Source organism: Polypterus senegalus, chromosome 14 (assembly GCF_016835505.1).
Source record: "Polypterus senegalus isolate Bchr_013 chromosome 14, ASM1683550v1, whole genome shotgun sequence".
Classification (NCBI taxonomy): domain Eukaryota; kingdom Metazoa; phylum Chordata; class Cladistia; order Polypteriformes; family Polypteridae; genus Polypterus; species Polypterus senegalus.
In genome coordinates this window covers 98502841-98528857 of record NC_053167.1, presented here as the reverse complement: position 1 = coordinate 98528857, position 26017 = coordinate 98502841, and the positions used below count along the sequence as shown (strand labels likewise).

Sequence of the window (26017 nt, the reverse complement as noted above, 5' to 3'; positions counted from 1 at the left end):
TAAGAAAAGGAGAATAATTACCGATGAAAAATGATGGCACAACTAAAGTGCACAGGACAAAAGCATGAAGAAAAAAACACTCACATTGAAGGTATCATCTTGCCGTTTCTGTCAAGTACTCGCAATTCATTTTTGTATATTAAAATCTCTTTCTAGTGCCACAGCTACCTGGTTGCTTTTTTTTCATGTCAGATAGTTGCAGTGGAAAAAGGTGTGGGATTTTAATTTTGTGGACATTTAGGAAAATGACTAAATGGTTATCCTGCATGTTAAAATGTTATTAGCTTAACATCAAAGCACATCCTCTTCAGAGCTGGAGGTGTCCAACTTAAGAAATGTCCAGTATAATTGCTGACTGCAATAGTTATTAGCATAGTACATATGGATAAGAGCTGCTTTAAGACTTTTTTTCAAGGGGCTGAACATAATGTAGTGATATAATAAAACACAATACAGCTATCCTTTTGTTTATATGGTTTTGTTTTGTTTCTGTTAAGGTATGATGTTAGACCTTGCATTATATGTTTAATTTCTCACTTTAAATATTGTTTCCTAAGCTTCTTTTTCTATTTCAAAACATTCAAATATGCATCAATAAATCATTTTTTAAGAAATTAGATTAAACTGTAACTTCCTTTATTTGGAATTCAAAACATCCATGTATCCAAATGGCGACCCTACAGAGACCTAAGGAAGAAGGTGGCATGGCTCTACCTAACTTTTAATTTTATTACTGGGTGGCGAATATACAGTACAAGCTATAAAAACCTGGACATTGATACAAATTGGTGAGTAGACACAGGCTTGGTTCGCAATAGAAATAAAATCCTGCAGTACTCTGCACGATAACCATCTTTTTCCACCCTCTCAAATGTATGCAGTTTCTAATGTCTGGAAAACATCCATCCATCCATTAGCCAACCTGCTATATCCTGCTGGAGCCAATCCCAGCCAACACAGGGCGCAAGGCAGGAAACAAACCCCGGGCAGGGCGCCAACCCACCACAGGGCACACACACACCCACACACCAAGGACAATTTAGAATCGCCAGTGCACCTAACCTGCATTTCTTTGGACATTGGGAGGAAACCAGAGCACATGGAGGAAACCCACGCAGACATGGGGAGAACATGCAAACTCCACGCAGGGAGGACCCTGAAAGCAAACCCGGGTCTCCTAACTGCGAGGCAGCAACACTACCACTGCGCCACCGTGCCGCCCCGTCTCGAAAACATCCAGGATTAAATCACTTAGAGATCTGTACATAGACAACGTTTTTGCATCCTACAAACAATTACACTCCAGATTTAACTTTCCAGCAGCGCATTTATTTCACTACCTTCAAATTAGAAACTGTGTTAAACAAAACCTGCCCAATTTCCCTCACCTCCCGTCTACCTCTAAAGCAGAAGAAATATTGATCAGTCTTGAGGACTCAAAAAGCATTTCTGTAATATATAAAAAACATTTTCCAGACCCTCCCTTTCAAAGATCCAAGAGTACAGTGGGAAAAGAATCTCTTACTCAACATCTCAGAAAAGGAGTGGAAGGTAGCAATGCACAGAATTCACTCGCTTCACTCAAATCAGGCACATCTGTCTTGTTTAAAATTGTCCAAAGTATTTCCCGGCCAACATCCAACCTGCGAACGTTGTAATCAAGTTCCAGCCTCACTGGCCCACATGTTTTGGGCCTTCACCAAATTAACAACATTCTGGACCAAAATCTTTAAATGCCTTTCAGACAGCCTTGGTGTCACAATCCCTCCTAACCCATTAACAGCTGTGTTTGGTGGACTTCCAGATGGGCTTAAAGTGGAGAAGGACAAACAAACTGTGATTGCCTTTACTTCACTATTGGCGCAGAGACTTATCTTGCTAAACTGGAAGAATCCTAACTCACCTAATTAAAATCAGTGGATAACTGATGTTATATATTATCTAAAATTGGAAAAAAATCAAAGTTCTCACTTAGAGGATCTGTGCAAAACTTTTTCAAAACCTGGCCTGATCTGATAAATAACATTTTAGAATAAGTATTTAAATTGAGGAAGTGGATTCTCTCCCCTCTTTTTCTATTCTATCTAACTTTATTTATTTATTTGCATATTTTTACAATTATTAAAGTGCTACTCTGCTGACCTAGCTCTGTTTCTCATGGGTAGGGGTCAATTTGTTTCAAACCAGCTTTGTTAAACTTGACTAGCATGTATGGAATGTTATTTAGATTTTAATGAAATATAAATAAATATATATATATATATATATATATATATATATATATTATATATATATATATATATATATATATATATATATATATATATATATTTTAATACATTTTATATATATATATCCTTAAAGGTAAAATGACAATCACAGGTCTATATATCACAACTGAATGTTGTAAGGTTATTTTCTATGAAATCAAGAAAAATGGGTTTTACATTACTTTAAGTGTTTAAACATTGCTGAGCACATGTGTCACTGTTCACATTTTCCTTCATGCATTTGTCCTGTGTACTTTTGTCAATGTATTATGCAAAACACTGTATATGTATAATATTTAAATTATATTGGGTCTTTATTGGTTGTATATTCGGGGCTACTTTACTTATTATTACACTTTAAAGAATCCAAACATCAATAAAAAAAATAAAAAAATCAAAATACCCCTTCACATTTGTTTGTTTTTTTACCATTACAGTGGCCACCATATTTCTTGGGCTGCAGTTGCTCAGTTCATCTAGCCCTTCTACTCAGTGGACAGTTAAAGTCATGGGCGGATTTTTTGGATGGGAATGTTTAATCATCATCATTTTAGACGTCAACAAGTTCCTAAAGACTAAAGGTAAAGATGAATATTTTGATTGAACAAGAAATGTAGTCCATCTTCAATTTAAATAATCAATTTAATATTTTCCTTTTTCTTTCAGCCATTTATGAAAATGTTTCCAAGGTAATTATTTTTTTCTTATCACCATTTTGGTTTGGTATAATAGTGGTGCTGCCTTGCCTAGCCAGGGTCCTGGTTTCAATTCCTAATTAGATCATTTTTTTTGCATGTTCTTGTTCACAAAAGTTTGCTCCCACATCTCAGAAAAATGTGGATCTGAGTGGGAGGACCTCCAAATTGTTCCAGTGCTGCTAGGGTTGGCTGTAGCTCTAAGCAATGATTCAATGCAGTAAGCAAATTCCATAAATAGATGAAAGGACCTTTTATTTGTAAGTTAACATTCTTATGACAGCTAATATTAATGATAATTGTATTGTCTTAGTAGTCTAGATCCAATTCCGGAGGCATAAAATGCAAGGCAAGAATCAACCCCAGACATAGTGCCGGTCCAAGGGAGCGTACGCTTACTCCCACAACCACATTCATCTGTACAAGATTGTGTGAGAGTTGCCAGTTAACAATTGGAAAGTGTAAGGAAAACCAGAGTACCCAGAGAAAAGACTACACAGACATGAGGAGAACATGTGAACTCCACATAACCAACAAGCAGATCAGAACTGAAATTCAGGACCCTGGAGCAGTAAGACAGCAGCACTGACCTCTGGGCTACCATTAGCCATTGTATTGATTAATTATATCATCAGAAAATCAAAATTATATAATGAAGATCCAAAACTCTGGATTGGTTTACTCATCACAGTTGAAAAAATATAACTGATTTGATTTTTGTTTTATATTTTACTGGAGAATATCATTATATATTAATACATTCTTCTTTATCATGTCACCAGAGAGTGCTAATATGTTGCATGTTGGTCAGATTTCCAAGTAATTTCACTATCCTCTGTTCAAGTGACAGTACTATTGCTACAACTACTAATATTATTATTGCTGTGCGCTAACAGTGCATTTGTCTAATCAGAATGAATTTCTCTTTTAGGACCGACTGGAGCCACTAATACTTATTATTTATATTCTGGTAAATTTGTGCTTTATGATTGCTCTTTTGGCTGGAATTGGCCAAACATAAGCTTAACTGCACAGTGGAGCCTGGAACCTGAATAAAAAAAAAATGTTTTTCTTTTACTTGTTATTCACTGAACAATTTGACTATAGAAATTATTTATTTTTAAAGTGTTAATTTAAAAAAGATATACAGTATGCAAACAGTATATATAAAATGTTTAATATTGTATATACATGCTATAAACATTCATAATAGGCTCACTTACCTTAGCTCTGATACTGTCTACTGTGTATAAGTACAGTATATGATAGCTAATCAGCATGGCCTGTGCCTGACTTGCTCTGCTCCATATGCATGGAGGATCTTTAATATTTAATGTGTAGCATTGTCAAACCCTATCATTAATAGCCACAAAGTTGCATTGATCTCCTGTTTGTTGGTTAATATAGGATGCCATAAAAACTAAAAGATGTGGAAAGCTGACCCATACATTTTACTTTCTTTCACCGCAACAACACTCCTGTTCACATGATCAAGTTTTTAGTAGCTGCAATTCATAATGCAATATTAGAACTGCCACCCACTCTGTTCTCCTGACATGATCCAATCGACTCATTTATTGTGAAATGTAAGAAAAACCTGGGTGGAGATTCGGTGCGATTCTGAGGTGAAGCATGCTGTGAAGGCATGGTTGGAGGACTTTTCAATGCAGGAATTAGATATACTTGTACTTTATTAGTCCCCAAGGGGGAATTAAAACTTTACAGCACCGACTGGAAAAGTACATTAATGTTGCGGCTGCCTTTGCCAAAAAATATTAGTTCAATGGCCCTCTGCAATTGTTTTAAATGTCAAGGGACACAGTGTGCTTATCAACCCATGTAATATTTATAAAATGGATGGAAAAGAGATGTGAAAGATAATCCAATACTGTAAAATTAAATGAGAAGTGCCCAGTCAAGCCTTATCAGCTGTGTTACTACTGTAACATTTATTTAAATAATATTTTATAGGATAAAGGATAAAATGAGTTGATAGGCCAACAGAAATTATATGTGAAATCTCAGTAGTAAATCTTTTTTTAAGTGTTATACGACCGATACTGAATTACATCTACTGGAACTGTAATAAAAATTGTATAAAATAAATGAATGGAAATATCAAAGAGACAAAAGTACTATTAAGAAAGTGTAATGTTTCATATTCAGAAAATGTAATGCAAAAGGCATTTGGTGTAAATGATGGTGCAGGTCATGTCTTGTTCCTGGGGATGCTTGGTGGCTGCAGGTTTTAGGTTTAGCCATTATATTGCCAAGTGTCTGATCATTTTGTAAATAAAGTAAATGAGATGTCTTCTTTATTTAATTCTGTAATCTATTATCTGGCAGGTTAAGCTTGTTTCTTATTTATTTACATTATGTGGTAAATACTGGCAGAAATGTGTAGTTTCTATTCTATTTCATTTTTACACAGAAGTAAATGAACTCGTGTTTCATATACCAGAACATCCACACTGCAGTCATTGATTTTTTTTTGGTCCAATCTTACTTCTTTTGGCTGCTCCTGTTAGGGGTTGCCACAACAGATAACCTTCTAAAGTGTCCAACATGAGCTGACCTTCTAATGTACTTATTTCTAATCCTGTCCATCCTTGTCACAACCAATAGACATTTTAGCATCTTTAACTCTGCCACCTGCAGCTCTGTCTTCTGTTTTTTGGTAAGTGCCACCATCTCCAACCCATATAATTTAGCTGGTCTCACTACCATCTTGTAGACCTGTTGCTGGTACCAGTCTGTCACAAATCACTCCTGACACTCTTATCCACCATGCCTGCACTCTCTTCTTCACCTCTCTTTCACACTCCCTATTACTCTGTACTGTTCATCCCAGGTATTTAAACTCATCCACCTTCACCAATTGTACTCCCTGCATCCTCACCACTCCTCTGACCTCCCTCTCATAATTTCTTGTTCCTACTAAGCTTCATTCCTCTCCTCTCTAGAGCATATCTCCACCTCTCCAGGGTCTCCTCAACCTGCTCCCTACTCTCACTACAGATCACAATGTCTTCAGTAAACATCATAGTCCATGGGGACTCCAGTCTAATCTTATCTATCAACCTGTCCATCCCCATTGCAAATAAAGGGCTCAGAGCCAATCCCTGATGTAATCCCACCTCCACTTTGAATGCATCTGTCATACTTCCCTTGTACATATCCTGTACAACTCTTACATACTTCTCTGCCACTCCCGACTTCCTCATACAATATCACAACTCCTCTCGAGGTACCCTGTCATATGCTTTCTCCAGGTCCACAAAGACACAATGCAACTCCTTCTGGCCTTCTCTATACTTCCCCATCAACACCCTCAGAGCAAACATTACTGCTGCTCACTAATCATCACCTCTCTTCTTAACCTAGCCTACTCTTTCCCATAACTTCATGCTATGGCTCATCAATTTTATCCCTCTGTAGACACTACAGCTCTGCACATTCCTTTTATTCCTAAAAATCGGAACCAGTACACATCTTTTGCACTCCTCAGGCATCCTCTCACTTTCCAAGATTCCATTAAACAATCTGGTTAAAAACGCCACTGCCATCTCTCCTAAACACCTCCATGCTTCCAAAGGTATGTCATCTGGACCAGTGGGCTTTCCATTCTTCATCCTCTTCACAGCTGTCCTTATTCCCTCCTTGCTAATCCATTGTATTTCCTGGTTCACTATCTCCACATCATCCAACCTTCTTTCTCATTCTCTTCATCAGCTTCTCAAAGTATTCTTTCCGTCTGCTCAACACACTCTTCTCGCTTGTGAGTACATTTCAATCTTTATCCTTTATCACCCTAACCTGCTGCACATCTTTCCCAGCTCGGTCCCTCTGTCTAGCCAATCAGTACAGGTCTTTTTCTCCCTCCTTAGTGTCCAGCCTTTTATACAGCTCATCATACACTTTTTTTAGCCTTTGACACCTCTCTCTTCGCCTTGTGCCTTATCTCCTTGTACTCCTGTCTACTTTCTTCATCTCTCTGATTATCCCAATTCCTCTTTGCCAACCTCTTCCTCTGTGTACTCCCCTGTACATACCCATTTCACCACCAGGTTTCATTTTCCTCCTTCCTTTCTCCAGATGTCACACCTAGTACCCTTCTTGCTATAACCTTTACAACTTCTGCTGTAGTTCCCCAGCTGTCTGGTAATTTTTCACTGCCACTCAGTGCCTGCCTAACCTCCTCCCTGAACTAAACCTTGCAGGCTTCCTTTTTCAACTTCCACCATTTGATTTTTGGCTCTGTCCTCACTCTCCTTCTCTTCTTGATATCCAGCATCATTTTCTTTATAATTAGTATCATCATCATTTTTGGTCCATAGACTGCAAAAGTTAATTTGTATCACTGCTTACACCTCCACTTGCAGCTGCATGACCAGAAATAAACAACAGTATATGACTTACCCCTTTAAAAGAAATTAGCCTTAAGTGTACTTCTTATGTACAGGAGTGTTGAAGCTTGATTTATTCATGAAGTATTTGTTCTTGTGCTTGATTTACAATACATTTTTAAAACATACATAATTTTCTTAAATTGTGTTTCGCTGACAAGTCTTCTTGATAACTTAAAAAGCTAACATTTGACCACCCAAATTAATGTGAAAAATTTGAAACCTAATTTTTCTATAACAAGATGTCAGTTTCCTATGCTTTACTTTATAAATTTTGGCATGAAATCCATGAATATCACCATTGGTGCACAGAATTAAAAGGTACTGAGTGATTGTGGAAGAAGATGACTAGTGATCTCATATATATATTTCTCTTCTGGTTCGTCCTGCTTCCTCTTCAAAACCGGTCCCCCCCACACGCAGCCCACAAGGCATTTCTCGATTCCTATTGGTTTGTCCTTCTTCCTGTTCAAAACTGATTCCTCCCCACACGCAGCCCACACGGCATTTCTCGATTCCTATTCCTCCTCTTCCAAACCCTTCCCCATGCTGCCTGTGGTCTCCCATACACCCCCACACCACTTTTCTCAATTCCTATTCCTTCTTCGCACTACCGTGTTCCCCGCTCCTCTCTCATGACCCCATTGGTGTCACGTCACCGCCCTATATCTAGCCTGACCGCGTGACCTTTCAGTTCGGTCATTTGCGCGCCTGGGAGTCTTTTCCGTAGCCTGCTACAGGAAGGTACTCTCTCGACCATTGGCATTGGTTTCGCTCCTTGCTATTTTCGTTATACTTCGACGGTTGTTTCCTAAGCCTTTGTTATAAAATGAACGACAGTATCTTCTCTGTCGACCGGTTTTTGTACAACTTTATCTCTATTCCAGGATCCGGCAACAGCCTGTTCCTATCAGTGGGTTATTTCTTGACACAAACGGTTGACGAACGCAATGCACTCTCACTACGACGTAGGGCAGTAGATTTCGTTACATCACATTGGGACAGATTTGGAGACGTTCTTCCTGTTGTTCTTTCCAACGCAAGTCGAGTTATCACAACAAGTCATGAGTACTATCAATACATGGCAACATCTGGAGTTTATGGTGGTGAAGCTGAAATTCAAGCTCTTTCCGAGATTCTCCATGCTACCATTGTCATTTACTTCAAACACGAGATTTGTGTTAATCTACAACAACCAGTCTTCAGCCACGGTCAGTTGTAGGTGGCTTTTTCTAGGGTTAGATCTTTCGACTCATTATCTGTCATGTCCAGCAAAACACCCATTCACAACTGCGTCTTTCAAGAAGTATTTCTTTCTTCTTGATTTCTGAATTCCTTTCTCACCGTTTTCCGTTCCTATTCTTACACCGCCGTATGCTACAGCGGACGTCGGCTAGTATAATAATAATTCTTTATATTTACACTGCACTTTTCTCACTACTCAGAGTGCTTTATGTAGTGAGTGGGGAGCCACTTCAACCAACACTAATGTGGAGCAATACCTGGATGACGTGACAGCACCCATTTTGGCACCAGTATCCTCACCACACATGAGCTGTTAAGTAGTGAAGGGGTGAGAGATATTTAGCCAGTTAGAGACTGGATGATTAGGTGGCCAGTATAGAAGAAGTCATGAAGGACATCGGGATAAACCCTAGTCTTTTCAAAAGATGTCCAGGGATCTTTAATGACCACTGAGAGTCAGGACCTTGGTTTTCGATCCAATGGGAGGCTGCTTTACTAACCAATGAAAGTCTGCATCATCGTGACTGCATATGTATAAGGTTGATTAGCATAGTCCATGTATGGTTGTTTCATGGTGGCAACCAGGCAGAGCTAGAAGCACATTCACAAGATAATTGTGATTTAAAAAATAAAATTGCATGGAAATGTGTGTACGGCAGGTTTTATAAATCAGATGTTTTTTGGCATACACATTTTCCTGTTTTTTGGCATAAGCATATGTTCACACTTGAATCCACGCAGTTTTAAAAATGAGACCTCAGCTCTTTTAGTGCAGTCAGTCGGTCAAATCACCATTATCTTTTGCATATATATAATATAATGTTGGGAATATATCTGTATATATATATATAAAATCATTGTGCTCTAGTCGTTTAGGTACTCTGCCACTATTATTTATAAATGGTAACACAGAGGTCATTAATATCTAAAATTTAATCAATATAATGCTATTCTAAATTCTAACAAAACATATAACCAGTTGACAGCAGAGGAGAGGAAAAATAAAACTCCAGTTAAATTCATTCTTGAAGGAAATAAATCTCTGTGGAACAAGAAAAGTCCTGGTTCGACTGAGCTAATCCAAGTGACTTGCTTCCTACTTACATTCATCCAACCCAAAAATACTGTAAGTGTTGGAGTCCTCAGCTATGCAAGCTGTACCACTTTTGTCACATCAATAGCAAGGGTAAAGGAATGCCCTTGCATGATACTGAAAAACAGAGGTAGAAATCTTCTTTAGAAAATATTTATTAAAAATTGTTAATAGTCAAAAAATTCTTGATAATTCAGTCCAACAATTCATTTACCACAGTGCAGCAGAATAAAAGAACACATGGACACTTGTAGACAGTCATATTTAATACATAAAACAGGCTTTGTCAAAAGAAAGACTCTTACAATTTGTCATAGGATTCATTTGTTCAAAGGTGAGTACTGTAATTTGCAGTATTCAAAAAAGTAAACACACCTTCAGTAATAAATGTGGAAATATCACACCAATATGCAAATATTACTATTAAAATAGAACTTGGGAATGTTTTTAGTATTCTATGCACTAAATACTTATGGATAATATATTCAAGCTGATCTGTTACAGAAAACATATGGGTTTCTATTTTTTTCTGATAGTAAAATTAAAAATCGCACCAAAAATTATTTAACTGCACATTTAATAAACTTTGCCTTCCACAATTTATTGACTGGCTAAACCAAAAAAAAAGATGTTGACCCGTAGAGACATTTCTCTCTGAATCTTGGGAATTTTTTTTTTTTTTTAAATCAGATTTAACACTGCTAGCTCTTTTTGCATGGGAGCAGTAACTCAACATTTTCAGCACTGATGCTCCCCCTGCTGTAATCTTTACAGTTAAAAGTTCTTCCTCTGAGCAAGCCAGGTGATGGTATAGCAGCTAACACTTCTTGTTAAAGAGAATCACCCTGCAACATGCAAAGTTAGCATTGTCTAAAGGCAACAGCCTTGTAAAAATACTGGAAACCCAATAAATTATTTGAAAACAAAATGCAATTATTTTAATATATAAAAAAAATCCTAATATGGGTGTGAGTCAGATATATTTCACAGCAGTTCAATGTTATTATTAAACATGAGATTTGATCTCACCCAATAAAATGAGATAGTAATAATCCTACAATTCATTTATACTACACCACCAATTTGTTTTCAAACGAATCTGGGAAATCTACTACAATTATTTTCAAAACTAATTAGAACAAATACCTAACTCATTTTGACACAAGTACAAAATAGTTTTCAAATCTTGTTTGCTCATCCATCCTTCATTTATATCTGTGTTAACCTGGGGCAAACACATACAGTACATAATCGGAAACAATTAGTACACATGGGATAAGCAAATATATTGAAAAGCCTTTTAAAGTATCTGAATAACATTTGGCACATTTATCAAAACTTAGTAGTGTTGCATTATAATCTGTACAATCACTGCTAATACAAACCTTACATTTCAGCAAACAGATGCTTTCCCATTGGCTTCTTGTACGCCCCTGGAAGCAAACAGCAGTAACTATAAGACTTGTTGACCTCTGTTAGTGGCCTAACAAATTAATTGTGCAAGACACAGTGGTTCATCCTCAGATTCACATGTCTGGGTTCGTTCAGTGTCCAGGTATTCTGAAAGTTCCTTATGTTTTATTTCAAGCCTTCAGCCCATGCTGTTTCCATTCTCTGACCCTGTGGTTTAAGGACTTTTGTTTTTACACGACTGGCAGCAGGCTTTCCTGTAGTACCAATGAGTGCACAGTTTCACCTTCAGCACCAGAGCACAGTTTGCAGAAGCCTTGTCCTGGCAGGCCTCATCTACAGAAACAAAGACAGCTTGTTATTTTTTAAAAGGAAACTTGATGGAAAAACGTGGATTTAAAAATTTAGGTTTCACCATTTAACATACTATTAAGCATGTTAAAATGTAATAAGGAGTGATATTAAAACTTAAAAGCAATACAACTCATGTATTAGATATGCTAATAGGCAATTAGATTAAAATTTAAGTAAAGAATGTTATAAGATTAATTAATGAATTAAGCTCATCCATATATAAATGTGAATTTCCCCTTGGGATTAATAAAGTATTTATCTATCTAAATATATTTTTTGTGATGTGCAGCTGGTCATGGCTTTCCATGTGTCTGATGTCCACATATCTCATTAGTAGATCATTAGTAGATAACTACCGACTGGTATGCAGCCTCCAGTCCCGAGTAGGCAGCTTAACACTGCCAGAGACACATACATTCAGAAAGAGCAAAATAGAGAAAGAGAGAGGGACAGTAATTAAAAAAAAAAGAAAAGAAAAAAAGGATAGGGCTGACAAGCAAGGAGAGGTACAATCCGGAGCAAAGGAGTCATGTTGAGATATGGTGGTGTCTTTTGTGGCACAAAGAGCACGACGAGTTGGATGGGATTTCTATAGAAAAAGGACAATGAAAGGTTTTCTGGGTTTGCCAGCTAAACCCACTGTGTTGGTTTGTTCCTTTTGGTGCCGATTCCAGATGCACAATGTAAAGGCAACAGCAGAATACAGAAAACATGAATAACGGACACATGGAGAAATTAATGTCACATAATGATCATAGCATAAGGCAAAGAACGAAGGAATATCCATGTCTTAGCATGATTTCTTTTACATGCTAACCAAAGTTTGCAAATCCTATTGTTTATGTAAATAGATATGCAAATGATTATATGTAAACACTGCACTGCCACTTCCCTGTTACTGCACGGTATATTTGAATTAGAATAAATATGCTCCACAAATCTTTAATAAGGGGTACTATACACAATAATCTTAATTGATCGAACTAAAAATCGCTTCTATATATAAAACATTTTGACATAGCTGATATACTTTCTTCTCCACAAAAAACAAACTACACGTAACTAAAATGATGAGAGAGCATTACCGTAAGGTCAGTAGAATGTATGTAAGCATTTTGCATGGATAATTTAATGGTTTGTGTTGTTTTTCTGAAATTCTATCAAATAACATACCTGGAATTTCTGTTGGGCAAGGTTGGATTTCACAAGACTGTCGAGACTCTGGTTTGGTTGATGTGTCACAGCTATGGCCAACTTCTTCACCCTGGTAGCACTTTGTTTCTCGTACTTTTACTCCAGTACCACACGTTTTGCTGCACTTGGATTAAATGATGCAAACAGTTTTGATTTGCTAGATATAACAGTGTTCACCACTGGCTATGTTTTTGTTCAAAGCAATTATTCTCAGTCACATCATTTTCTTGCTTCAGTACTAAACAACATACATTTTTATGTTCTTCAGAAATTTATAAATTTACAAAATGAAAATCTGTAATACAGGTTCTAAGTAATTCAGAAAATCTAAAATTCTAATGTAGAAAGAGAAGTTAAACAGATAATTTTGAAATTTTAGTACAGGAAATATTTTTTGAAAATGTGCATTCTACCAAAATCAAGAGGTCAGCATTCATATTTTGGCTCCGCTTCTCTATTACTTTTCGAATTGTTGAGACAGAAATGGCTGTTTAGGTTATAATGCCTCAACAGAGGGGCAAGTGTTAAGATCGGATGCGCTTCAATATAAAAAGCTTGACACAGAAACCTACCAACCTGAATAAATACTATGAATAAACATTTTTTATTTCACATTGACCAGTGTAACATACATTCATTAGCTTTTTTTTTTCTACAATAGCGAACAATTTTTTCTTTGCCGGTTTTAACAACAGGTAAGTAAATGAAACTAGGTTATTATTGCTATCATCATCATTATTATTATTGCTATTATTATTATCATGCCACTGTCACACATGAGAATACTGTATATGCTTAAAATTGGTTTCTTAAAAATATTAACCAAAAGTTATATGCAGAACGAGCATAAAAGCTTTCAATTAAAGTCAATGAAAAATCAGGGAGTAATTAATGATGTAACTTAATTTTAAAAGAACATAAAATCACGTAACATTCTCATACCTGCTTAATAAGACTATGCTGGCAGCACTCAGTTAAATGATACGGGTGAATATCTGAATATCTGATATTTCCGATTTTGTGGTTATCCTTGCTTCAGAAAACAGAGGCTAGTTTTAAATGAGTCACAAGTTAGGTATGTTCTGGATTTTTCTTTAACATGGATCAAAAGCTTTTGACAATTATGTGCATTAGGACAGATTGTGAAGGTGAGAAGTGGATTAGCCTGTTATACTCGGTTATTAGGTTGAACTTTTTTCCTTATTGACATTCTTTCTGAACCTTCACAAAGCTCGTTAAGATAAGTACATTCCAGTGTTAGACTAGAAATGATCCTTAGAAAATAAATTTCACAGATTTGCATCATGTTATCTTGCATATACGATGTGCATGGGGTTTACTGCCTGTAATTCACCAGACATGGCAAGAACCAATTCTGGACAGGACACGAAACCATTACAAGGCACATTCACATGCACCTACTTTACCATATTTATTCATACCAGTAACGTAATTTTTATTTAGAGGTTGTAATCTGATTAGGGATTCTACTTATTTTCTTGTTTAGATTTGTTCTTATTAAGTGTAGTTTTCTTTTGTCCTTGGACCTGATAATGGATAAGTTAACATTTGAAGAAAATGATAAACCCATTTTTTTGAAATCTGTAATGCCATCTCACTGTTTCTCATGAAAAAAAAAAAGCAAATTAATGAAACAGGAGTTTGACGTAATTGAAGTGTTTCTGGTGGAAATTATACTTTAGTGGTGGTGACATATGCTAATCAGTGCAAAGGTTTGGATTTGAAATAATTTGTAAGTTTAAGAAGGTGGTTCAAATGCCATTAATTACCTGGGACCAGGAAGTGGTAAACCATTTGGAGCATGGTCTCTCAAAACAGGCAGCTTCCTCTTCAGGTTTCGGTATTGAATTACAGCTCTGATCTGGAAACTCCTTGTAGACACCATTCTCTAGTCCAGCACAGATGACCAGCCTTCTTTTTACACCCCTACCACAAGTGGCATTGCACTGCATGGCACAGAAGAATAATATAAAACATATGTCGGAAGAGACAGAGAGCGACAACAAAAAAAACTAAAGCTAATAAATAATGTGAACCTGACAGGTTCACATAGAGCATACTTAAGCATTAAAACTGTAAGGACAACTATTTGTATAAGCTGACCCCTTACTTACAATAATAAACTAAACAGGCCTCTTTACTTTATAATCAAATCTTTAATAAATAAAATGGTGAAATACAATCTTAATAAAAGCTATCATTAGGATTTCTCATTTTTTAGTGTTCATTAATTAAGCACTGAAGAAAAAGAGATTAAATGTTTATTTTAGGAGTACCAAGCATCTAAAATATTATATATGTACTTTGATGAAGTCATACTTAGTAAATAAATGTTAATCTTTTATCAACTGACATTCTAGTGCAAAAAAGTTAGTTTAAAGAAGGATAATCCAGAATTAAAAGATGTAATAGTTACATTTGCCCTTTTTTTCTCTGACCCAGTTTCATCTACATATCTATTCACCATTACCTGTAAATGGCCTGTAAAAAGGAAGATATTACAGAATCACCTGCTAGCAATTCCATTGTTTGCTATCATCTCCTCAACAAATATCACCACAATCCAGATTACACTTAACCTGCTCCCACTCTTGTTTCACCCAGTGGGCTGGGCAGTTTTTATCACCACAGGGGTATGCAGCCAGGGGTTTGAGATCTGGATCACACTGAGTATCAGAGATGATATTTCCATTGCTGTTCTTGCAAGCTACATAGCGTGTCATTTGTCCTTCTCCACAGATTCCTGAACACTAAAGAAAATGTACAGAAAGTTAATTTACTATTTTATACAACAAATCAGTAAAATCAATCATGCTATTTATATGTAGACATTTGATCAACATTTTCAGTCATGTAAATGTACCAATAAAGTATACTGTAAAAAGAACGATTTTTCTGTACTGATCAACTATTAAGATTTTTCCTCTTATATCTGTATTACAGTTTTATTTAAATCTGCTAGAAATCATAACACATCATAAATATTATAATACTATATTATTATTGTCCTAGCACATTCTGGAGGTTTAAATGATGATGCTAGATAGGGTCGCACTTAACCCTTCTTCAAAGATTTGATCCTAGAAACAGAATGCAAGATTGAGGGTGCCCTCCCTTACTTCATATCACACTGCAGCAAAAAGTGCATGGATTAGGCCTGTGAACAACTCACATGGAATGAAATATTTTAGATTAGAAATGCACGCTTATTTTCCTTGAAAGCATGTGCTAGGTTGCCAAAACTAGGATTCTCATTGTCAAAATTTGCATTCAAAAGTAGCAATTTGAAAATTTATGTAAAACAGTGGTTTGCACTCTGTAGGTGAGATAGAATCAGCTGACCAACAGTAAGTACTGTATATGCAAGGTTTGGTTTTGTTCATGGGAGAGGGCAGAGGTGATTAAGACAGTAAGTAATGGATTAGTGCTGGAAAATATTAAACTAAGTGTACAACAGAAAGAAGCCCTTGATTTTCCAGTCCAGTTATAGTCATAAGTTTCAGGAAATGTCCAAAAGCACAAAAGACTAAAGGAAATGACGTGACCCCACAAGGTTGCTGAGCTCCCTTCCCATGGCAGGTTAAGGATCTGAGCAGGATTTGGTTAAGGAACTCTTGTTGTTTTTGGAGTAAGACAGGATAGGGAAGTTGGTCATCTCTGAAAGGTGTTATTGAGTGTCACAGGAGGTATACAGTACCTAGAGGCAGAACACGGTTATGCTAGGGGTGTTACAACTATTGGCAGGTGTGGGAATACCATGAAATTATAAAAGAGGAAATGGAAATTAGTGCTGTTGAAAGGAAATTCTGATGTGCAGTATTTGTAAATTAAGGAATATGAAGATGTATGCTTACAAATCTGAGCATTCACTTACTTGCATTGTTCTTTAGCTCAAGTATTTAAGTGCTATTACACCATCAATAAATAGGCCTCTAAGTCTTTACAGTTTTCATTAAATACACTGTAAAAACCATTATTTATGATTATATAATACTAGGGGGCTCCGCTCCCTGCTCGCTTCACTCACCCCCGTGTTTGGTTTACCGGATATACAATTTAAAGAGATTGTTATTTTCATCGGAATTTTACATATGCATTATTTTCACTTTTACTTTAAAAACTTTTGTAAAAACAATACTTGTCCTTTATTTCCGGCCCCAGGCATGGTTACATCTCTTTCTCGCAGGACGTATAACGCTGCTTGAGTTGTGAAGGGGGGGCGGCTGAACGCACGCTAAGGAGATACTGTCGGATCATCTGCTGTCTTTCTGCTGCTGGCAAGCTGCCTGTTCTGCTTGTCATATGTCTTTGTTTTAAGAACTGGGAGCACATGATGCGTGTCTGCCAAAAGCAATCCAACAACTAGGTTAGATGTCCGTGGACTTGTTTTAAATGATGGTTCACTGCCTTGTCTCATGTGATATTGTAAAATCAATACTTGTCCTTTATTTCCAGCACCGGGCGTGGTTAAATCTCTTTCTCACAGGACGTATAACGCTGCTCGCGTTGTGAAGGGGATGCAGCTGCTGTCGCGCTGCCCGTCGATCATTTTAAATCCTGTAGAGCGGCTGTCCTTTTTGCTACTTCATGTCTCTGGTGCTCGTGCTGTGAAGAGGGAGGGTTAGGGTGGCTGAACGCACACAAGGAGAAGTGGTCGGATCACTGCTGCGAGCTGCGTGTTTTGCTTGTCGCTTGTCATTGTTTTAAGAGCTGTGAGCAAGTTAAAGTGTCTCTCATGGGACTTCAAATTGTATTCTGAGAAGATCATGTCTTGTCTCCCTAGTCTGCCTCCCCAAGATTTTTTTTATAATAGAGAGATAAATTATTCTTGGTTTTTCAAGGTGCTTAGGAATGAAGTCTATCAGAGACTACCTATCTCCCTGAACCTCCTTAGCACAGTATAGGGTGCTTATGCCTATCCTGACAGCACAGCATGCAAGGCAGAAAGATATGTTTGTCCAATGCCTGACAAACTCACATAAATGGTCACACCAGATTTTGGTTTATAGTCACATACTATGTTTTGTCTGGGAGAGGAAATCCATGTAAACATTGTAAGATCAAGGAAACTCCACATAATGGAGAAAGAAGCTGACATCCAAATACCGTGTGCTGGCAATCTTACCTTCTGTGCCACTGAGAAGCCTATCATACACATTTTATATTTTTCAAATTATGAATTTATCATGTGTAATCAACTACAAAGGTTGAGCCAAGGTTGATAATTCCAGTTGACAAGAAATTCTGTAGTAATTGTACACACACACAAAGAAAAATAACAGTTTGAATAGTGGCATTTTTGCTTTGAAATCAACAAGATTCAATTTAATAAGATGAAAGAACAAAGTTTTCATTAATTGCCAAAAGAAAAATTACTATGTAATTTTAAAAAAGTAATTTAAAAAATAAGCTGCAAAAAACAAAAAAGGCAACGCACCGGGCCCCAATCTGATACAGTCCATCGTCTATCACAAGGTGGCCCATCGCAGTCCTTCTCTCCCAGTGGTTTAGAAGACTGATCACATAAATGAGCCTCCATAGAGCAGCGCACTTCTCGTCTGATCACTCCCTTTCCCCCACAACGAGCAGAACACTAAAAAAGGGAAAATATATCTACAGTCACAGTAGGAGATTTTCACACCCACAATTTATTTTTAGTCCTTGACATAATTGTTAAAGAAACTTATCTGAATCATATCGTTTACTTTATTGATTTAAAAGGAGAAAAGAGACAATGTGAAGTTACCTCTGACCATTCTGAGACTTCCCACTGTGGCCCACACCCCTTGTTCCTGCACATCTTCCTCTCGATGGGCCTTGGTGACTCTGCATTCCTACAAAGCTCATCATACACCGAACTGTCAAATCCTGGTGCCATCATCTTCCAGCATCGTACAGTTCTAAATTGATAGCCTTCTCCACATGTCCGTGAGCACTCACTCCATCTGCTGGTCTCCCATCTGTATTAGCAACAGTTTCACTGTACTTTTCCATCCTGTTACTCTATATTTAACCCACATTTATCTGATCTTATTCATTTTATTTGCATCCCATTTATACACTTTAAATAGCTTGGCTGGAACTTAGTTAGCTAAAAGTGGTAAATCAAAGTAAGCTTAAATTTGTTTCCTGTTTTCCAATTACTCAAGTAAATAATGCAGAAAATAAATTAAAACAAAAATTCACTTTACATCATTGCCAAATTAATTCTCATTACATTTCACACTGAAACATTACAGTCAACTGTCTAAAAGCTTATATGGCTTCATATCAATTTATAAACTAGCATTTAAAGCAGGTCAAATAGCATTTCTTAGCATAAATACTTTAAATTTTGCACTTGAAATATCAGAGTATGCTAGAGCCAAAAAGGGTATTCTATAAAGTGGCATAATATAAGGTAATGGTTATAAAACCTGCTATTGAGAAGACACTTCAGCTGCTAATCTTCTTTTAAACCAACTTCTTAAAAAATTACTCCTGCACATATTGGGATTTTTGGGTTATTAAATTCCTATTGGGAATCAATGGCACTGTTGAAGACAACAGTATGTTTACACCTATGGCTGCTTACTCTTTGATGTTAGTGTCATATCTTAACTATCATGTAACCATTTGCAGGCCTTCAAACCAGTATATTCCCTTCTCCCTTTAAATCAACAATGCCAGTCAATATAATGTGCACCTGCAACTCATGTTTCTAAGCAATGTAAGTACCTTAGAGATTAAATCTGTTCATCACTAAATTTCATAGACAACATAAATTACCACCACATCTTAAATGAAGCAAAGAAATCTCTCTCCTCTTGGCCACATTTAGTTTTATTTCAGTCTGGCTTAGCAATTATCAAAATTAACATTGTCTCTTGTTTTCATTTTATTAGTGCCATGACACTCAGGGTAACAAAAAAGCCTGTCACCCAGTTGAGTTAAAAAGTAGTTTTTATTGAAAATAATTATTACATACCATTATATGCAGATTTTATGATACTGGAATAGTGTATTGGAACAAGGGAGTGAATACCGTGCATAAGACATGGCCAGTTTAGCATGTAATGACATCAGTCCGATTTCAACCTATACTGTCTCAAAATGTACTAATTACATCGTGTTTATTTTACAGCAAGATGATCGGTTTTCCTCACTCATCCTGAAGGTGTGTTAATTGGCAATTCTAAATTGACCCATTATGGATGTATGTGAGCGGGCACTGGGCTGTTTCTCTGCCTCATTCCCGGTGATGTTGGGATAGACTATTACATTTAACAACCCTGAATTGGATTAAACAGGGCTGAGAATGTTATGTATTATGGTAAATACTTACATAAACATTTTTTCAAGGAATATAAACAAAAATAGTTTCCACATCGTGAGTGGAAAAATATTTATTTATTGATCATTGTTATCACTTCAACTTATTTTCGTGCATGCATGGAACACTAGCCACCTTGTCACAGAATGTGAGAACACCTTCAGATGACTTTGCTTTAGGATTCAATGTTTTTCAGCACTAGTGTCTGATTCTTTGAAAGATATTGTGGTGTGTTGCACCACTTATTCCGGGAAGGTGATTTTTTTTTATTCATGTTGGGATTAACACTACACAGTCTAGAACCTCTGCCACAAACTATATGGTTGCTCTGTTGTGCTCTATGGATTTTTTTCTTTATATATATATATATATATATATATATATATATATATATATATATATATATATATATATATATAAATACACAGTATATACCTGTATATATATGCATGTACATCTCCTTTATTATAGAAAATGTTAACGTAATTCTCTGATGTAGTTAACCTTAGTTAAAAGTTATTTAATGAACACCAGTTCAAAACAGACCTTGGTGGGCATTCTTTGCCTGTGCAGAATTCTTGTGTTGGTTCTGGGCGTGTCACAGCATCACAGTAAGTTTCATCCACCTCCACCCCATCATAGCGGACACACATGGCATAAGAGGTGCTAATTCCTGTAAAAAATAATGATGTGTTTTAACAATATATTTGAGATATATACTTATCAGTGGCATTTGTGCGTAAATATCTATATATGGATAGAAACCCCATCTACTCTGTGTATATATGTTAATGCACTAATATACTGTATATAGAACACACACACACAGTGTTGTGAAAAATTATTTGACCCCTTCCTGATTTCCTTTGTAATTGGAAATTTTTTATATGGACCAAAATGAAATGTTACATAAAGGGACCTGAGCAAAAAACTTTTCTTTTTTTTTTTTAACCTTATCTAGCACTGAAACTAACTTTGGTATGCATTACCTGTCTGTACAGAATTCACATGGTGATGCTGGGCATGTCAAGGTATCACAGTAGACAGCAAATCAGTTGAGTGAAAAAGTGATTGCCTTCTAGTTAAATCAACACAAAGCGATAATCAGCTGATTGAATATTACTAGTTTTGATTTTGCAACTTCTCAAAATACACCTTAAATATTTTGACTTTTACCATTAAATACAATTTATTTTTGTATAGCCCAAAATCACACAAAAAGTGCCGCAATGGGCTTTAACAGGCCCTGCCTTTTAACAGGTCCCCAGCCTTGACTCTCTAAGAAGACAAGGAAAAACTCCCAAAAAGAAATCCTAGTAGGGAAAAAATTGAAGAAACCTTGGGAAAGGCAATTCCAAGAAAGACCCCTTTCCAGGTAGGCTGGGCGTGCAGTGGGTGTCAAACAAAAAAGGTGTAAATACAATACAATACACAGAACAGAACACAAGAAATCCTCAATACAGTATAATAGTAAAATAAAAATATTACAAGTACAGAGCAGAATTTAACAGTGGATGATATCATATAATATGATTTGGAGGCTGTCAGGTTGTAAGTATAGACATTTAATAAGCATATAAATTTAATGATCAAAGGAAATTCCTAAAGAGATGAGAAAATATTTGTTGATCACGAACAGTATGCAAGGTTCAAAAAGCCATTTCTAAGGTTCTGCACACTACAATGAGAGCAATATTCTCCAAACACTTGGACCTGTATTAAATCTTCCTATGAGTGTTCAGTCCATCAAAATGACTCCAAGATCTCAGTGTAAAATCATCCAAAAAACTGAAGACTTCGCTCATCCTCAGCAAAGGTCCGGTTTTCATTAGTGCACAGCAAGACACTGGACAAAACAGACTTCACGGGAGATTACAAAGAAGAAACCACTACTAACCAAGAACATAAATGCTCATCTCTTGTTAAGCCTTTTGGGGGAATGTTGTAAGAAACAATGAGGTAAATGTGGGATTTTTAGACAACCAGAGTCCCATATTGTTTAGCATACACAATCAAAGTATTTCACTGTATATATGTTATATCAACAGTCAAACAAGGAGGTGGTAGTGTGATGATGTGGGGATATTTTGCTGTCTCAAACTTATAAATCTTTTTCCATAATTAAAGGAATGAATTCTGCCTTGTATCACAAACTTCTTAAGTACAATTTCTGATCATATGTCTATGACTCAAAATTGAAGTGTAATTGGGTTAAGCAGCGAGACAATGACCCAAAACTCAAAAGAAGCTTCACATTAGAAGGGCCAAAAACATGCAAAATTAATGTTTTAGAGCAAGGGTATCAATCTCAAGAATGGCTGCAGGTTTTCATTCTAACCATCTTCTTAATTAGTGACCAGTTTTTGCTGCTAATTAACTTCTTTTGCCTTAATTTTAATTAACTTGATTCAGACCCCTTTCTTGTTTCATTTTCCTTAATTAGCAGCCAAATAAAAGTAAGACACAAAACAAGCCACCACATGACCAACTCACCTGTCCCTATCACACAATATCTGAAAATAAAGAAAGGTAAAGGTCTCAATAAGGTTGCTCTCTCAGGTCACCAAAACATTTTAACAGTGTTCAAACAAAAACAGAAAATCAACAGTTTTGGAAATGTCTCCTGTGGCAGAATGAGAGCAGCAACAAGCCATGGAATTAAATAATGGGTTTAATTAACAGCAAGAATCAGCTGCTCATTAAGAAACTGGTTGGAGTGAAATTGGTTGGAGTTTGAAGCCCCAATTTATCTGGTCATCTGTTGGATTGTTTCATATCTCATTTCTGTTTGACTGTCAACTAATGAAGAAAAAAATCAATTCAGAGCAGTGAATCCTTTAAAAACGGGGCTATTAAAATGAACAGAAAAGAGAAAACTGGTCACTAATTACAAAAAGGGCTAGAATGAAAACCTGTAGCCACAGCAGCCCCCCAGGCCCAGAGTTCAACACCCCTGTTTTACAGAGACCTGGTAAAATCCACATCTAAATCTAACAAATATGCTGTGGTAGGATCTGGAACAAGCAGTTCATGCTCAAAAATGTCTGACTTACAGCAGTTCTACGTAAGAGAGCTGGCTAAAGATTCCTCCGCAGTGATGTGAAAGAATGATGTTGAAGTATAGAAAGTAATCGATTGTAGTCATTATACCTAAAAGTGGCTCAAGTACTTATTAAGTGAAAGTATTCAATTAATTTTTCACACAGTTTCAGTTAATATTTGATATCGCTACTCATTTAATATTGCAAATAGTAGAGTACAAAAGCAGGAGTTTTTGGGCATATTCAGCACATGTTTTTTAACACAGTATTTTAAAGAATCAACGTGGAGGATGCCTATACGGATTTAGTCATTTCTAACAAGCAGGATAGAAAGTGTAGAGGCGATTGAACTGCTGGGGTCAAGTAATCATAATATAATAGAGTACAATTGTCAGTGTTTTGTAACGGTGCAGATGCAATGACTAAAACTGTTTACAAAGTTTACATTTGTTAGGGAGAATTTTATATACATGCCACAAAGCCTAAAAGGGATGAACTGGGAAATTCTTTTGAGTGTGGAGAGAGCAGAGGAAAGGTGGAATTGGTTTTAAAAATTTTTTATATATATAATGCAGTACAGGTACATTCCAAAGTTTGGAATTAGAAGGGAAAAAAACTATGCAATGGGTAAGTAGGGAAATAAAAGTGAAACTGCTAAAGAAAAAAAACAGATTTATAAAGCATATAAAGACTGATAATTCCAATGCAAATCATAGGGTGTATGAGGGCATCCACCAGAAAGATTTTAGGGAAGTTAAAAGTCAGTTGGTAAGGAATAATTCATATAAGGCAAAAGATGACCCAAGGAGATTCTTTCAGTATTTTAGTATAACAAGAACAGTCAAGGAGGAGGTGAAGTATATCAGGAATAGTAAAATATACCATATAGGCAGTGTAATAGAAGATGCTCCAAACTTGAATTTGTCTGAACTCTTTACATGTCAGGAAGTGTATAACCTCCCAGGAGTAACAAGGACTACTAAGGAGATACTGACTGATTTGGAAAGGGTATAGAGTAAAGGACTGTTCTGGCTAAATAGGCTGAAATCAAATAAATCACCAAGATCAGATAATATTTATCCTCTTGTGCTGAACAAGGTTTGTGGGTACATCTATAAATCCTTGACACATATTTTTAGGAAGTTGCTGAATACTGGTGAAATTCTGAAGGACACAGAAAATGGCAAATATTACCCTGTAACATAGGGTGATTGGGCAGATCCAAATAACAATATGCAAGTAAGTGTAACGTATCATAATAAAATAATGGATTATTAAGGAAAGAAGCCATTAAGAAGGGTAAATTTCAGGCAAACATTAGAAAGCTTTTGTTTTCACACAGAGAACAATAGCTACATGGAATAATTTACCAGGTACTGTAGTAGACAGTAGCACATTAAGGACCTACAAAATTTCACTTGATGTTATTTTGGAGAAAGTATGTGGAAAGGACTGGAGTGCCTTCTTGGCCTGAATGGTGTGTTCTAATCTAGATGTTTTCTAAAATGGCACAAGGAAAAGAATGTTATTTGTTCACTCTGTATCTAATATTAAATTTTGATTGACATCCAGTGTGCCAAAATTGAGTATTAAATATACACATACATATATATATATACATATATATATACACACACACATACTTACATATATATGTGTGTATATATGTGTATATGTTTATGTATATATATTATATACACATATTTATATATAATTATATTATATATATATATATATAATATATACACACACACTATATTGTATATTCTTGTTTTAACAGGAAATTGTATTTTCCTATTTATTATATTTATTTTTAGGAAGTCACTGTGCACTATTCCAAAGGACTGGAAAATGGCAAATATCATCCCATTATATAAAAAGGGTGACAGGGCAGATCCAAGCAACTATAGGCCAGTAAGCTTAACAAGCATCACAGGAAAATTAATGGAAGGAATTATTAAGGATAAGATTGAGCAACACATGCATGGGTTCAGAAGAGGGAGGTATGATATTATTTATCTGGACTTTCAGAAAGCATTTGATAAGGTGCCACATGAGAGGTTGGGCATCAAGTTAAAAGAAGTGGGAGTTCAGGGTTTATCAGAACTGGCGATGTTAAGAGTGGTGTTCCACAGGGGTCAGTGCTAGGGCCTGCTATTTTTAATATATATAAATGATTTAGATAGGAATATAAGTAACAAGCTGGTTAAGTTTGCAGATGATACCAAGATAGGTGGATTAGCAGATAATTTGGAATCCGTTATATCATTACAGGTAAAAGTAAAGCTCTCAAGTGTGCCAGTTTTTTTGTTCTACTGTTGCTATGAGTGTATGGGTTAGACTTTTGGTATTTTTGTCTCATACATTTTTTTATAAATTAATTTTGAATGTGCAATTATCAGAAAATATGAAGCATTTTATTATAACAGTTAGTTGCTTCTACTCACACAAAATTTTTATTTGTACTGTTACGAAGTACAGTACATATTTTAGAAAACAATATTGGAAACATTTCTAAATATAAAGTATATCTGCTAATTTTGTCGAAACAACAAAATACACATGTCGTGACTGTTAGGTTTTTTTGAGGAATGAGGAAAAACATAATTAAACAAACATTTCAAGTAAATGCAGGAATCGCCTAAACTCAATAGGACTGGGATTGAGTGTATTACTTAAAAAAAAAACAAAAAAAAAACAAAATCACACCACAAATGGAATAGCAAAATCATGGTTATCATAGAAAGTATAGGAAAAAGCAATTCAAACAGGAGTTAAGTTGAAGACACTTAACAGAAATACTATTTTATGCATCACTTATAATATGTTGTACATAGTTCATGGCATTCCACTGTCAAAAAAAAACAAAGACTAAACAAATGCCAGCTTCAGCAGCTTGCTCTTCAGGTTGAAAAGCTGAGCATTGAACCTGAGCTTTCCTTTTTTATTAAAATCTGGACATATAAACTTGTGTGT

General features: G+C 36.0%; 2 protein-coding genes across 10 annotated transcripts in view; one reads left to right on the top strand and one right to left on the bottom strand.

Moving 5' to 3' along the window:
* Positions 1-5288, top strand: part of LOC120514339 (putative ferric-chelate reductase 1) — a 44827-nt gene extending 39539 nt beyond the window's left edge. Inside the window, exons 15-17 of the mRNA XM_039734659.1 lie at positions 2708-2851; positions 2937-2959; positions 3897-5288. Of these exons, the coding sequence (XP_039590593.1) occupies positions 2708-2851; positions 2937-2959; positions 3897-3986 (257 nt within the window). The 3' untranslated portion in view covers positions 3987-5288. The remainder of the gene's footprint in view (positions 1-2707; positions 2852-2936; positions 2960-3896) is intronic.
* Positions 5289-10344: 5056 nt separating this feature from the next.
* Positions 10345-26017, bottom strand: part of si:ch211-267e7.3 (ADAMTS-like protein 2) — a 67588-nt gene continuing 51915 nt past the window's right edge. For 6 of the 9 annotated variants that reach the window (XM_039734795.1, XM_039734796.1, XM_039734797.1 and 3 more), the window contains 7 exons: positions 20547-20673; positions 18435-18648; positions 18126-18281; positions 15268-15438; positions 14458-14634; positions 12647-12791; positions 10345-11455 (listed from right to left, as the gene is read on the bottom strand). In XM_039734795.1, coding sequence (XP_039590729.1) covers positions 11337-11455; positions 12647-12791; positions 14458-14634; positions 15268-15438; positions 18126-18281; positions 18435-18648; positions 20547-20673 — 1109 coding nt within the window. In that variant the 3' untranslated portion in view covers positions 10345-11336. Of the gene's footprint in view, positions 11456-12646; positions 12792-14457; positions 14635-15104; positions 15439-18125; positions 18282-18434; positions 18649-20546; positions 20674-26017 lie in introns of those variants that run through there. The other 3 variants (XM_039734798.1, XR_005630453.1, XM_039734799.1) reach the window with 3 other exon arrangements.